This window comes from Engystomops pustulosus, chromosome 1 (assembly GCF_040894005.1).
Source record: "Engystomops pustulosus chromosome 1, aEngPut4.maternal, whole genome shotgun sequence".
NCBI classification, from domain to species: domain Eukaryota; kingdom Metazoa; phylum Chordata; class Amphibia; order Anura; family Leptodactylidae; genus Engystomops; species Engystomops pustulosus.
In genome coordinates, this window is record NC_092411.1 from 85,161,863 (window position 1) to 85,177,423 (window position 15,561).

The following is a 15,561-nucleotide window of genomic DNA, read 5'->3' on the forward strand; positions in this document are numbered from 1 at the left end:
CATTCCCAAAATATAGTTTAATTATATTATTGCACAGCATAAAAAAGTTGTCAAGACAAAATACATTCACAACAACACATCAATATCTTAAACTAGAACCAAACAAAATCACGTCAATGAGGTCAGAAGAGCAGTACCTGACAATGTAATTCAGAAAAGTTACACTGCAGTATCCGAGTAGTGCTTAATGCATTGAAACCCTTCTTATGATGAAGAACAATGTAGGTGTGAGGGTGCTTGAAAGTAAAAGGCATTTTACCTGGCGACATTTTTTTAATCACACTACACTGACCGCTCACAATATATCAACTACCTACGCAGAGGCACTATTAAAAGGCAGCAAGAGTCCAGATATTATGGAAGAATTTTTTTCTTAACTTGATCCAGTATGTTTGAATAGTACTTCATCTTGGTTAAAAACATTTTGGCACCATCAAGGTCATCTAAAAGAAAGAAAACATTTAAAATAGTTAAAAGAAGTCTAAAACAGTTTGGGTATTTCAGCAAAGGGAAGTATTGTGCTTGTTCTTAATTGACATCATCACAAACCATCTCTCCTCTTAAGAGACAGAAACCAGATAGCGTGTGACCTACAACAAACCTGCATTTGCCACATTGTCCACTAGATGTCAGCACAACAAGTGCAGGCTGAAGCCCATAAATGATACAGGCTATATATACACATATTTTACAGTAGGAGGCCTCATTCATATGGCCATTATGGGGGCCATGATTCTGTGTCTCAAGGTGACTGTGCGTAGAGCACAAGGTGTCACAGAGTCGTCTGCCTATGGAGGTAGGAGGTGTACTCACCAACCTCCACCATGTGACCCGGGATCTGGTCTGGGCAAGCACACGGCCATTTGACTGCTTTCACACAGCAGTTGAGTGGGATGTATATCCGGCCACAAGTTTTCTGCCGGATTTACGCTCCCCCCCTCCCATAGACAGCTATGGCGCCCGTGCAGTGCACAGGGAAAAGATGGGGAAAGAGACCATGCTCTGAGTTTACGGCAGAGCCCTGTGCTATGGAGAGGGTAGGGGTGAGCTCCTCTCCAGCGTGCTGCCGTATGCTCATACGTGTGTTAGAAAGGAGTCTGCGAGCAGGGACGACCGCTCACAATCACAAGGGGAGTGGGTGATTATGTTAGCACACAGTAGGCATGAATAATTAGCAGCGGAAATAGTGCCAGGCCACCTGTGTGACATATGCAGAAACAACTGGCGGAAATTAGCATATATTTTAAAACATCAAGTTTTTGGGGCGGAATAAAAGGGTTTCAGGATTATTCAAGATATTTGGCATTTGGTTTACATCTTGTCTAAAAATATATACATAATGAGCACACTCACACCACCGCCACACCATTCATGAAAAGTGGTGTGACCTCAAGGACTGACACAGGGGTAGAGAGGGGAAGCCTTATACAATTATTGTTTTCGTTTTTTATGTGATATATATATATATATATATATATATATATATATAGCTAGTAGTAAATAAATACAGGCTTAAGAGATTACAGATGTACCTTTCTTAAATGCTTTCTTAACATCTTCAGTTAATGATTGACACTTGTCTGTAAAAGGAAAAAACATGGTAAAAGTAGTTCACACTCACAATGATAATTTCTTGAGTTACTGTAGAACCACATAACTGCAGAGATCTGTTAAAAAAACTAGTGTACATGACAACTGAAGATAATCAGAAAACCAATTACCCGTTTTTATATACTGTAGCAACATAGTGGAAGAGATTTCTAAAAACTCATATCTTCTGTCTGCTGCAAATAAAATTTTTCATGCAAACAGAAGGTCCCCTGGAAGTATTAACCTCTTCCGGACGTAACTAGTTTGTATGTTAAGGACCTTTTGTAATCTGGCATGTGTTGCTTCATATGGTTATAACTTTTGAACACTAACTTACCAAAATTATTTTCAGATTGTACTTCATGTTAGTGGTCAACTTTGGTGGGTAGTTTTTTTTTTTAATAAAATAAATACAAAATTTGCTAATTTTCTTTAGAAATTCGTCACTTTCGGTTGACAGCTTACAAATAGAACAGAGATTTTAATTTTTTTACCCTCAAAATTTCTAAATTGAAATTTTTGGGATTTTAATTAAATTTATTTTTTTTTTTTTTTAAATGAGTTTGAGGTAAAACAAAATAGAGTTGCCATATTGAATGGTTTAATTTTGTCACCAATACATTAATTTAGCCGCAAAATTTTACACAAGTTCCAAAAGACATAAAAGGAGAAATTGCATAACAAAGTTTAAGATTGATTTTCTCTGAGTATGAAGATACCCCACAGGTGGACATCACTTGTTGTATGTGCACACAGCGAGGTGCAGAATGAAAGGAACGTCATGCTGCAGCTAGTGTTGCCCTATGGAATTTACCAATGGTAGATTTCCTCATTCGCGCACTTTTGTAGGCTATAAAATTTTAGTGGGGCCATGTGGGGGCAATTTTTTTGTGGGATAAAATACATTTTCCAGTGATACCACTCTGGGGTTGCTATGCCCAGTTTTTAAAAAAGTATTAACTTTTTTTTGGGGGGGGGGGCCTCAGAAGTAGAAAAGAATCCACTTGTAATGGATTTTTTTTTACCTTTTTTTTTGTGTTCACCGCATAGCTTAATAAACACGTTATCATTATTCTATGGGTCGATAGCTCTAAATTTTGCATCGCTGTTTTTAAAGTAGCATAAGTGGCATATCTTTTTGTGTATGAAGTTGGTTGATGGCATGTTTTTTTGAGGAAGCGTTGTACTTTGCACCAGTAGATACGTTTTTAAAATCACATTTTATTGTATTGTTTGTGGGCTAAAATTGGTAAAAATCATAATAATCTTTGGTGGGTTTTCAAAGGTTTTTTTTTTTTTTTTTTTTTTTTACGGTGTTCATTTTGCAGGCTCAATATTTATTTTTTATTCTACAGGTCATTATGGATGCGGTGCTTCTATATAAATGGGGTTTGTGTTACGTATTTCACATTATGTCTATCTATGGGGCTTATGGGCATTTTTATTCATGATAATTAACTCATTCAGCCTATGCACATGCATAGGTCGACGCAGCGTGTAGTTTAAATGCTCTGACAGCGAGCGTTACACTGGGGCGGCAGCCGTTAGTCAGCTCACTCCTTGTGTACACTGATGCCGTCCCAGCTCCGATTTCAAGCTGAAGCGGCATCAGTTCAGCTACAGATATATCCACCATTGAGCGGAAGGGTTTTTTTTTTTTTTTTTTTTTTTTTTTACAGACTTTCAAAATGCAATGCATGTGGCTAAACACTATCAGTATGCAACTTTCAAATATACTTTCTGTATCAGTTCCTCTGGTGATCTAGAGCTCTGCTGGTTGAAATTCTATAGGAAGCTTCATTGTTTACTTCCAGCGGATAGAAATCTGTCTATGGTCATGTGACATCACACAGGTGCACAGCTCGTTAGTAGTATCACAGAGAGTAATAAGAGCTGTGTGTTATAACGAACTGTGCAACGTCATATGACCAGTGACTGATTTCTATCCAATGAAGTACATTATGAAGCCTTCTATAGAATGACAGCAAGCAGAAATCTAGAAAACAATGAGGACATACAGAATAGTAGATTGGAAAATTGTATAAATTATGCAAACAATAACATTTGTTTGCCAAAACTGGAAAATTACTTCAGATTGTACCGTATGCACTATAAAGGGTATAACCCACTATGAAACCCCCCAGCGTAATCTAAAATGCAGAAGAATCTGCGCAAGAGGTCAATTTATGCTGGTGACCACAGTTTTCTGACTTGAACCTGTGGAAAAGCTGCATGGCCTAGCCCAAGAGCCAGAAAACGCAGTCATAAACTAGACCAAGTACCGTATATACTTGAGTATAAGCGCAAGTCCCTAATTTTACTACAAATAACTGGAAAAGCTTATTGACCCGAGTATAGGCCTAGGGTGGGAAATGCATTGGTCATTGCCTCCCCACTACTCGTGAAATGGGGTATAACTGAAGCTGCAACAAATATTTAAAATATGTTTAACCTTCATGAGCACATTAAAGGCTGATATGGATAAATTCTATTTTCAATTTACAAATACAATATATAACCCACGTGAAATACCTTGTACAAAAGTCCCAATTTCTTCAATTTCTGCCTCAGTGTGCAGGTCATTAAGCCTCTCATTAATTTCTAATATCTCAAAAAGAAATGGAGTGTCCACGCCCCCTTCTGTACCTTCTGCGATCACGATACCATGAAGACTTAACTGCAACACAAATAAAAGACAAAACATATTCATGTGTACCAGAAATTCTCCATATTTTACAGAACCACATCTTCCTGCATACATTACAAGACACTTACCAGATAAATGCCTCTAGTCAATGGCGATAACAAGGTGTTGTAAGCTTTATTCACCAATGAAGATTGTTTTTCTGAAATATCCCGTTCACGCTGAAAACAATAAACACACACAATGAGGGCAGAGGTTATGGAAATATAAATTCCTGAAAAAAGGAAGGGAACAGGTTCTTAGAAATCATTTTCTGTTTTGTAGATATTTGTGTTACCTTATACAGTTATAGAAAAGGTGTGTTAACCCCTTAACGACTTGGCCTTTTTTAGTTTTTTCACTTCCATTTTTCACTCACCACCTTCAAAAATCTATAACTTTTTTATTTTTCCATATACAAAGCTGTGGGAGGGCTTATTTTCTGCATAATTTATTATTTTCTGACGGTATTCAATTTTCCATGGCGTGCACTGGGAAAAAAAATTCCAAATGCAGTGAAAAGACACATTTGCAATGTTTTTTTGTGGGCTTGGATTTTACAGCTTTCACAGTACGCCCCAAATTACAGGTCTACTTTATTCTTTGGGTCGGTACGATCATGTGGATACCAAATTTGTACAGGTTTTATAAAGTTTTCATTCATTTAAAAAAATTAAAACCTCCTGTACAAAATTTTTTTTTTGGATTTTGCCATCTTCTGGCGCCAATAACTTTTTCATACTTTGGTGTACGGAGCTGTGGGTAGTGTCATTTTTTGCGAATTTTGATGGTGTTTTATTGCTATAATTTTTGGGACTGTGCGACTTTTTGATCACTTTTTATAATTTTTTTAATATTTTTCAAAATGGCAAAAGAATGCCATTTTCGACTTTGAACGCTATTTTCCGTTACGGGTTTAAACGCAGTGAAAAACCGTTATGTTTTGATAGAGCAGACATTTTCGGACGCAGCGATACCTGATGCGTTTATGATTTTTACTGTTTATTTATATCAGTTTTAGGGAAAGGGGGGTGATTTGAATTTTTAGGTTTATTATAATTTTTTTTTTTTTTTAACTTTTTTTATTTTTACTTTTACTATTTTTCAGAATCCCTAGGGTACTTTAACACTAGATTGTCTGATCGATCCTACCATATACTGCCATACTTTTTGAAGCCGCCAGCAGCGATCGCGGGTGTTACCGGTATGCCTTTGCTGCAATATGCAGCAAAGACTTACCGGCTATGAAGTGGGCTCGGCCCGCTCGGCATGCACTGTACTAGTACGGCGCGCATCGGGAAGGGGTTAATATTGTCAGAGATTATTACTTACATGTACAGAGAATGGCTTACCAATCATTATGGTGTCATTTTCATGATATTAGAATGAATAAATAGTTACTTTTCTTTTTTAAGGCTACGGATCACGATGTAGACCAAAAAGGATCCAATTTGTTGCATATTGAATGCCATGGCCTAATGTCATGTGACCAGGGTGACATCATCAAAGGTCCTTGAGCTACTTAATATGAAAACTGTACCCCATGTACATATCTGACCACATAAAACAATCACAGCAGCCTCCATGGACTTCTACTCCTCTCCATGCAGCCTGCAGTGATTTCATGTGATAAAATATGCTGTGATTTCATGACATATATGCTTAGTGTACAGTTCCTAATGCTACAAAAGCTATAGGACCTGCGATGATGTCACCCTGGTCACATGACATTATAGCAGCATACAGAGATAGGGATGGGGAGGAGCTGCTGGATTCAGCCTGAGGAGGCCATGCCCACCTGGACTCCATGTAGCCATGCTTAGTTACCAGATAAAACTATAAAGTTGAATATATGGGAATTTCAGGGGCATAATTTTTAGCTACAAGCAGGGTGTCAAATAGTTATTAGAGCTCTATAGGAACCTGTCACTACCTGTATTTGTGAAAATAGTGGTGACGGGTTTTCTTTAAAGGACATCTACCACCAGCATGAAAGACTGTATGCAAATGAGCCTGAGGGGCTCCAGGCTCCTTTAACACCTATGGAGCCCTTTATACCAAAAATGGGATCAGAATTTTTTTCTTTTAAGAAGACGGAATCTTGGGAAACGCAGCACGAGGAGTCATGTTCAGCTCATTTAATAACCTATGAATCCGCAGTACTGAGGGGCTCTGGTTGTGCTCTTTCATTAGCATAATTTTAAAAGTTTACTTTAGAAGGAAGGAGGCCATGGAAAGCATAATATAAAAAGATTACCAGTATCTATGAGTAAGTGTTCTTTGTTTATCATGATGGATTTTGCAGGCAGATTTGCTTTAAGGCTGGGCTTTTACATTCAGGTTTTTGATGCCAATATCAGGAGGGAATTTTTTTTTTTTTTTTTAAAGTTTATCATCAGATCCAACATTGATTTTTTCCCCCCCCCCCTTGTATTCCATACAAATGTTGATAAATGGACAGATACCATATGGGCAGATGAATTCCAAAGGGACTCCCACAGCTCCTGATCTAGGTTACCAGAAAGATATATTGCTTTTTGTTTACACATTTAGCTCAAGTATAATCCCTGTAATTTACACAGAAACAAATAAATAAATAGTCTTCTTGGTCTGGAATCATACCTGTGACTTCTGACTGAAGTAATCAGGGTGAAGCAAACGCTGAAGATTCCTATACTTTCTCTGCAATTCTTGGATATCAATATTAAATGACCGTTCACTGTAAAAGTCAACATAAGAAGGTGAGTGACATTATTTTTCCCCTCCTAGATGGTAAACATTAGGGCTAACTAAATAAAAACAACTTTTAAATAAACGTTTAACTTTAAATTAACATTTAAAGAAGTACATGACAATCCTGAGTTAACAGCACTAACTCTTTGGCATGGGAGAAGACTCATCTCCTGCATTCCCACTACCTACAAGTGAAGAATCATAGCAGATGCTCATGTGCTGTTGTAGAAATGGCTGCATTTAAAAGAAAATGTGATAAATTGCACAACCACTATTACTGTAACATAACATAATCATAACAGGACATGAAAATTGCAAGATATGTGATCTGAAGTTTCTGGCCCCTTAAGCACAACTGTCCCCTTGGCGCCACCTCATGTTACGCTGCCACTGGTTGGAATAATTTTTTCTGACAAAGTGCCCCAATAAAGTGGTTACATGTAAGCAAATCAAAGCCACAGGATGCACATTTTCTGACTGCAGGTATAACCCCAATCTATATGGTGACAGCCATAAGCTTGCACATCCTTCTCACCAGTCCAGGGGGTGATAGCAGGTGTAACCCTAATCTACATGGTGACAGCCATACCCCCGCACATCCTTCTCACCAGTCTAGGGGGTGATAGCAGGTGTAACCCTAATCTACACGGTTACAGTCATAATCCTGCACATCCTTCTCACCAGTCTAGGGGGTGATAGCAGGTATAACCATAATCTACATGGTGACAGCCATAATCCTGCACATGGCACATCCTTCTCACCAGTCTAGGGGGTGATAGCAGGTATAACCCTAATCTACATGGTGACAGCCATAATCCTGCACATGGCACATCCTTCTCACCAGTCCAGGAGCTGATAGAAGTCTTTTCTGCGGTCAGGCGGCTGTATGGAGCTGCACGATGGACAGAAGAGCTCCGAGCTGCTGACAACCTCCTGACAACTCCAGCACATTGTGCTCCCAGCTGCGGTGCATAGGTGTCTGACAGGGCAGCACAGGGTCAGGCTGGCGGGCTGCCCGTATAAGGCACTGGGCACGGAGGTGCGACATCCCGAGGGGGCCCTTAGGATGGCACAGGAGAGCCTGGGGACCGGAACAACAGCAACCGGCTCCTGCACAACTGCACCGCAGAAAGTCTTTGCTCTCCACAGCCCGGCACAGCGCCGCCACACTACACGAGCGGCCGGCTCCATGGCTGCTGTGTCCTCAGGTGGACCCGGAAGTGAAGCCTCAATCACCTATATCTTGTCATATTGTGCCGAGCCCCAGGAATACCCCCGCTCGGGCACTATGGTACGGCCTCACGCTGGTTAGCCACGCCTTCTTTTCATTCATGAGGAAAAAGATCTGCAGAGGTGAAAGGTGAAAGGTTACCGCCCATTCTTGACGTCACGCCCTCTGAATGGTCGAATGTTCTTGACTTTGAATGGCGGCAAATGAGGAGCCCTGCATCTTCCTGTTTATGCGGCCGCTGTGAGGTGAGTGTGGGGTCTAATACTTAGTGTAATGGTACAGTATGCAGGCTGCAGGCGGTTGCAGTGGATGAAATATTATAGAAGCAGCCTCTGTATTTGGCACCATAAGTCTCCATTAGGGCGGTGTACATGCCTGTGGGATGGAATACTTATAGTCACAGCTATAAACCTTAGTCCCAGTTCACACCTGCATGATTATCTTCTATCACCAAAACTGATAATGGAAGAACTAATGGATGTGGCGCAGGACACAGGACGAAGCCATCAGAAGTCCTTTGAAATCCATGAACATTTTAACAGGTGCGTTAGACTTCAGTTGTGAGGCTGCCTACACATGCTCTTATTCTGTCTGTGGAAACGATCCAGTGTCCTTGCATCATAACACTATATGATGCGTGGAGCCCCTGTCTCCATTACAGTTCAAGTAAGAAGTCTCACAGAGACCATCACTAAACTTAAAGTAAAACTATATCCTTAATTTGTAGAAATAAATGCTCTGTTTAGGTAATAGAAGATGTTTTCCAAATATTTTTACCTTCTTCCTCCAATCTATGGATCTATGTCCAAATTTTGCCAGAGCAATTTTTACTATTTTGACATTTACAAATGAAACCAAATTTACAGCAAAAAGAATTATTCTAAACCCCAGTTTTCAGAAAGCAGACACTTGTCCCATATTTAAAGTTGCATTAAATAGTTGATAGACATATGCAATTTCATGCAATTTTGATTCAAAATGTAAACTTTTATCAAAAGTACACAAAACTTGACTTTGGCAAAAATGTGTTCCAAGCTGGAAATATTGACATGCACTTCTCCTAAATGTAATAGATGAACATGTGTAAAGTTCAGATACCTCAGTCATATGTTCACATGATTGAAATGACTAAATATATGCTTTTCAGCTAGAAATTTTAAGACTGTCTTGATTAACTCCTTAGTGACGTGGCTTGAAAAGGCTCTAGTGACCGGGCATTTGCAGCAAATTTTCGTAAGGGCGGGTTTAAGGGCTATCTTTTTTTGCTTGCTACCTTAACATTTTTAGCGTTGTTTTTTTTGGACAGAGCAAGTTAAAAAGGTAATAAAAGTTCAAACTTTTTTTTTTTTCATTTTTATTTGGGGGGATAAAAGTGAAAAAAAGGCTTTTTTTTTGTAATTTATAGATGCTTTTTTAAAAAAAAAAAATTTCAAATTAACTCAAAATGATTATTATTAATGAATTCCCTATTTTGTTTCAGTCGTTTTGATATATAATATGTATAGTCGCGGGCAAAGGTGGCGACTATGGCAATGTTTTTTGTAGTGTCCAGAATTGGGATCTGTGCCTGCTGATGAATAAAGTCAGTAGGCTTCTGCAGGGAGTTAACAGTTGACAGCCTGTACCACCCTCATGTAGCTTTGTGATGGACACAAATTATCAAACAAAAAATGCATTGAAAATTCCATGCAAACATAAGGCTTTAAATAAAACTCCCATCAAAGCAGAAGTTTACTCACAAATTTAAAGGATTTAAAGATCACACAAAGTAAGCAGATTTATATATACCGCAATACACACCGGCAACAAGAATGTAAACTCACTAAAATGCTAAAACAAAATTCATGCCATATTTGGTTGCAATCCACAAATGTGTTTAAAAATATATTACAAACACAGTAAGTAGCTCCTGTTCTGTAAAAATTTTTTTCAAGAAATCACTACCTACAATGTATAAATTAATAACGTTTAAATTCATAGACCCTGCCACCATTGTGCAACTTTGCATCAAACAGAAATAAAATGCAAAAATTACATGCAAATTCAGAATTTCCACTATAATATTTACAAATCCAGAAAACTTATATAAAGAAAATATACTTTACTAAAAACAGTAAGATGTGAGGAGTGTGGCCTAATGTGCCAGTGTTAATAGTGTAAAATTAACCACACAGATGATTTGTTTTTTGGTATTATAGCCACTTTGCATACATGGTTTGATATTGTTGTAAACGTGAGTCAGGGCTTTACTGGGGCACAACTGAGGATGAGAACAAGACCACAAGTAATCTAGAGAACTGGGGTCCCTTTATCACCAATGGATTGAGTGGCAGGTGGAGATGAGTCCTGCTGCTCCATTCTGTAGTATGGGAGCATCAAAAAGCCTAACTGTCTGTGAGTGTGCAGAGAGCGCTGTGCACAGCAAGTGACGAGCAGGCTTCCTGGGACTTGTGCACCTCAGATTGCTGGGGGTACTGTTCTCATTGTGTGTTGGGGTTCCAGCAGTCATATCTTCACTGATCAACTTGTTATTCTGCTACATTATGGCATTATATAATAGCATTATATGTGTATTGTATACACTGGAGGTCATTTTACTTTTTTATCTAATACTATGTTATATTTTAGATTTTCTATGTCTCGAGACACAATGGGCGAGTCCCAACCGTCCCAGCCGTCTCAAGGCACTTCCAGCTCTTCCTCTAGTGCTCCTCACTCGTCCAGCCAAACCTCCTCCTCTGGCTCCGGAACTTTGAGCTCTTTGGAAACGTTACCAGTGCAGGATCTCGCATCAATTCCAGAAGAGGTGGAGAACGAGCCTTCGCAATCCTGGGGTCGGCTCTGGGCGCTTGGAAAAGGATTTGTGAACCATGGCATGTATCTTTATACTACATTAGCATTATAATTGTAGAATGATTTATTTTAGACCGTATTTTGCTACAGTACTTCATTATTTTTTGAAATGATTTTATAAAGTAAGTGCAATCTAAGCAAGTATAAAACGTTCAGTACAGGGTGTCTTATAGTTACTTTACTGTATTAAATGGGGCAGAAACTGAACTCCTCCCCACGTTGGTAACATCCATTGGCTAAGTGCATCTACAATTAAAATCTGTGCACAACAACTATGAGCTAATATTACTGCACGGGTGGAGGTGACTTGCCGACCTGTGTAGTACTATTATGTTAAACTTCTGGCAATGGCTCTCAAGCCGGGCTGGTTCCCTCCTCAAAACCCATGATTGGAGATTGCAGCTTACAGCGCAGTTGTGGGCACCGCCATCTTGCATTGCTAATTGCTCCCCCCCCCTGTGAAGTCATCATAAGGTGCCGATTGGTTGCCATGGCAGCCTACAGTCTCAGAGATCAGCAGTAAAATGACTATGTACTGCAATACAGTAGTATTGCAGTATATAGGATGAGTGATCAGACCCACTTTTCCATAGAACACATATAAAAATAAACAGTAAAAATTATTGCCACGTTCCAAAATACCCATTCTATCACAATATAATAAAAATTATTTCTGGCTGTGAACACCATAATGTAACACCGTAATTAGCATCCATATGTCCATATTACAATTGTCTTTACATAAATAAAGTGGTCAGACATTCCTGACCATAACACGGCCAGAGATGGAGGATCGGGTGATCTCTAACTGTTCATGAGATAGCTTTTTCAAACAGTCATATAGGTTCCAAATTGATATACATTAAAAACGCCAGCATTTACCACAAAAATGACACCTTACACAGGTCCATACACCAAAGTATGAAAACATTTTTGTAGGCTATGGCAAGTGCCCAGACAATTGCTGGCCTCCCCCCCCCCCCCCATTTTGTGACCTTCCAAACCCACTTGCTGTGGAGGGGGAAGTGAGCACGATTCACCAGTAATTGTAATTATTTCAGGGCTTGTATGCCAAAAAAAAGGTGTACAAGCCCTGATAAATCTGCCCCATTGATGCTATCCATGCACTACACTGCAGTCTGTTTTGGGTAATTCTTGACCTAACAGTCGTATAAAACTGGCCTTATTAGCCTGAGGTTTCCCACCCGTTCTCTATATTTGTATGACCTTGCACTGACTACTTTTAATGTGGATAACTTTTTTTTAATTATTATTATTTTGGGCAGACTGTGTGAATGATGACTACGTATTTGGAAGAGATAAACAATGTGATTACACCTTTGATCGACCAGTAGTAAACCAAACTCAGCGATATAAAACATACAGTAAAAGGCACTTTCGAATTTTTAGGGTAAGTGTATGAAACTTGTGTCATATGTGAAACATATCAATTGATCATCTGCTGGAGAAGTGCACTTCATTGCTTACAATTGTTTGGTTGAACCTACCGCTTTGTCCACAGATGAGGTGCTCTATTATACAAAGAGTAAGGCGTCTGTTCAAATAGGTTGGAAATTGGTGACATCCTGCAGCTGTGCCAAAATAAAAAATATTTTCCTCTTTATAACTTCTGTTGGCTTAAATATTTGTTTATTACAGTGTGAAAAAATTCTCTAAACAAATATGTCCTAAAGGCCTGCAATGGGTAAAATTCTTTAATGGAGGTATTATTTTCTCGATATTTTAGGAATCTGCACAAGGAACTGGATCTGGAGCGTTGTCTGTTGCATATATAGAAGATATGAGTGGCAACGGAACCTATTTAGGGGACCAATTAATTGGACGTGGCAAAAGATTACCCTTGTCAAATAATGATGAAATTGCAATTTCATTACCAACAAATAAAGGTATTCAGGATATTATTATTATTATAATGTAGTGACCACATAATTTCATCAACAAGTTATTAAACCATTATATTTACAGCTCACAGTAGTCCATTGTGGGTAGAGTTCAGGGTTGACTAAATTTTGCAGCAAAAGCTATAGAAATATCAATTTAAAAAAAAACTATCTTAAAAACTCAGCAGTAGGTATACCCAAGTTTTACTAATGACTGGTCAATGAGGCCTGTGATATCATTTTTACCCATAGTGTTCCAGTATAGCCTTCAGATCTTCAATATGTTTCCTATTCTCTCTATATTGTACTACTAGCGGAATCCTCTGTGTAGTCCCAGGGGTCGTGCTTTGGTTTGGATGCATTTAATAAAACAACAAGTGACTTGTCTCTGCTGCAGCCCCACCTTTGTGCAAGCAATGTACAGGCGGTCCCCTACTTAAGAACACCCGACTTACAGATGACCCCTAGTTACAAACAGACCTCTGGATGTTGGTTATTTACTGTACTTTAACCCTAGGTCATAATAATCAGCTGTACCAGTTACAAAAGGTGTCCGCAATTTTTCCACTGGGGTTACAATTATAAAATGTACAGTTCTGTCTTGCATATAAATTCAATTTAAGAGCAAACCTAAAGAACCTATCCTGTACATAACCCGGGGCAGCCTGTACATAAAAAAGTTCCTCAAACACTTGTTTCCAATAAACTATACAGTAGATACTTGGTATTTATCACATGATTAATAGGCCGGACATAGGAAGTGGCAAGGTACATTCCATATATGCAGAGCTTATTGAGCCCTGTGTGTACAATCCTGCATCCAATGTGTGATTGTCAGTAATATTTTTCAAGGAAATCTACCAAGTCAAGAATGATAAATGAGAGACACTTGCTCATAGATCCAGGCACAGTGACAGTGGTAATCTTCTTATATGTGTTATCTATATCTTCTGCAAATCATCTTTTAAAATTATGTTAAGCATGATGGGCCCTACCAGAACACCTCTATGCTCTGTCTTTGCAGGATGTTACTGTCTTGCCCACCCCCAGCATTTCTCCCCCTCTCTCTTCCTGCACAGAAACCTCACACAGTGGGAAGGAGAAATGCTAAGGAGGGAGGTGAAGACTGTGTACCAGCCTGTGAAGACAGAGCATGGAGGGGCCGGCGGTAACGAGGCACATAGCCCTTCTGACTAATTAACATAATTTTAACATTGGTTTTAGAAGGAAGAGACCAGTTCTGGTGCCTGGATCTAGGAGTTTGTGTCCCTGGTTTGTCATTCTTCATTTCCTTTTAAAATTTCTTTGCATAGATTCTTGCTGACAAGCGTGGCATAGTAGGACAGCTGGACAACACCTTGGTAACTGATCCAAATGGATTTTATTTTTGGCTAAATATTTAGAATAGTAAAAATATTTGTGGACACATAATTGCCTTTCTATTTCCGCTCGGCTCTTCTAGATATAACAGAGTCAGCTTAGTAACAGTATAAAGTGCCCGCAGTTTAAGGTTAACTATTTGATACCTACATTGTTTTAACTATTGTGGATTATATATTGGGTACATGCACTAACCTAAACCTAAATATATGCAGTAATATGTTCAATTGCTCCACCAGATGGCAGCATAAGCCATGTTGTAAAATAAATAAGAGTTACAAACGCTAAATACAAGTAATAAGGATCTCTATCTACTTATTCTTTGTTGACTATTTGCTTGCTATAAAGCACTAAAAATAGGAACTTCACAGATGGGAAAACATTATAAAAATCTCTACAGCTAATCAAAATTGATGTATAATATCCATAATAAATCACTCTCCATAGTGTCAGTGTGTCTTAAAGTGCACCCTAAACGTTTGACAAACTGCAGCAATCAGTAGTCCAGTGTGTGTAAATAAGGGGTATCTTGGTTGCTGTATCACACAGACTTCGCATGGGGAGTACAAAACTATTATAGCTTCTGCTGCTGACAAGAGGTTTCTGTCATTATGTAATAATGGAGAAGAGGAGAAGAATCCTGGTTTCTTACATTTTGTAGGATCGTATAGCATGAAGACTTATTAGAACTTGGTTGAATTAACTATTTCCGGTTCTTTTCAGTTTTTGTATTTACAGATTTGTTGGCAGATGGTCAGTCCATTTATCCATTGCAATTTAGAAATGAATATATAATGTCAAAAACCATTGGAAGGTAGGTAGAGACCTATGTCATGCTATAATTAAAAATTGTCAAATATAGTGCAATATAGCCCAGCCTTTACTGTGCGGATGTATTGCTCGCCAGGATGGAGGGCACTGGTGATGTCACTGTCCATATAAGGACAGTATCCAATATAATTAACCCCCACCTCATGAAGGGGATAATAAGGTACATCCCCCTTTTAAAGTAAGAAATATTATTTTAAATGATAATGGAGAGCTGTGCTCTGGTGGTGTTTGGATATTAAATTAAAGGGGTAATCCCATTTGGGTATTTAAATTAACTAATCTCATATAGAGATGTATATATTTCTTCAATTGCATTTTTACCAGTGTGAAGAGAATTTCCTATAATTACAGCCATGTTG

The 15,561-nt window shown here is 38.7% G+C and overlaps 2 protein-coding genes across 4 annotated transcripts in view; one reads left to right on the top strand and one right to left on the bottom strand.

Annotated features, from left to right (window-relative positions):
* Positions 1 to 8,234, bottom strand: HSCB (HscB mitochondrial iron-sulfur cluster cochaperone). The gene is made up of 6 exons (XM_072146629.1): positions 7,848 to 8,234; positions 6,896 to 6,992; positions 4,366 to 4,455; positions 4,123 to 4,267; positions 1,533 to 1,580; positions 1 to 443 (listed from the first exon to the last, which is right to left on the bottom strand). The coding sequence occupies exons 1-6, from the start codon at positions 8,195 to 8,197 to the stop codon at positions 355 to 357; spliced, it is 819 nt and encodes a 272-aa protein (XP_072002730.1). The 5' UTR covers positions 8,198 to 8,234; the 3' UTR covers positions 1 to 354.
* Positions 8,196 to 15,561, top strand: part of CHEK2 (checkpoint kinase 2) — a 28,062-nt gene continuing 20,696 nt past the window's right edge. For 2 of the 3 annotated variants that reach the window (XM_072146599.1, XM_072146616.1), the window contains exons 1-5: positions 8,530 to 8,779; positions 10,866 to 11,110; positions 12,377 to 12,501; positions 12,838 to 12,997; positions 15,095 to 15,185. In XM_072146599.1, coding sequence (XP_072002700.1) covers positions 8,547 to 8,779; positions 10,866 to 11,110; positions 12,377 to 12,501; positions 12,838 to 12,997; positions 15,095 to 15,185 — 854 coding nt within the window. In that variant the 5' untranslated portion in view covers positions 8,530 to 8,546. Of the gene's footprint in view, positions 8,483 to 8,529; positions 8,780 to 10,865; positions 11,111 to 12,376; positions 12,502 to 12,837; positions 12,998 to 15,094; positions 15,186 to 15,561 lie in introns of those variants that run through there. The other variant, XM_072146608.1, reaches the window with a different exon arrangement.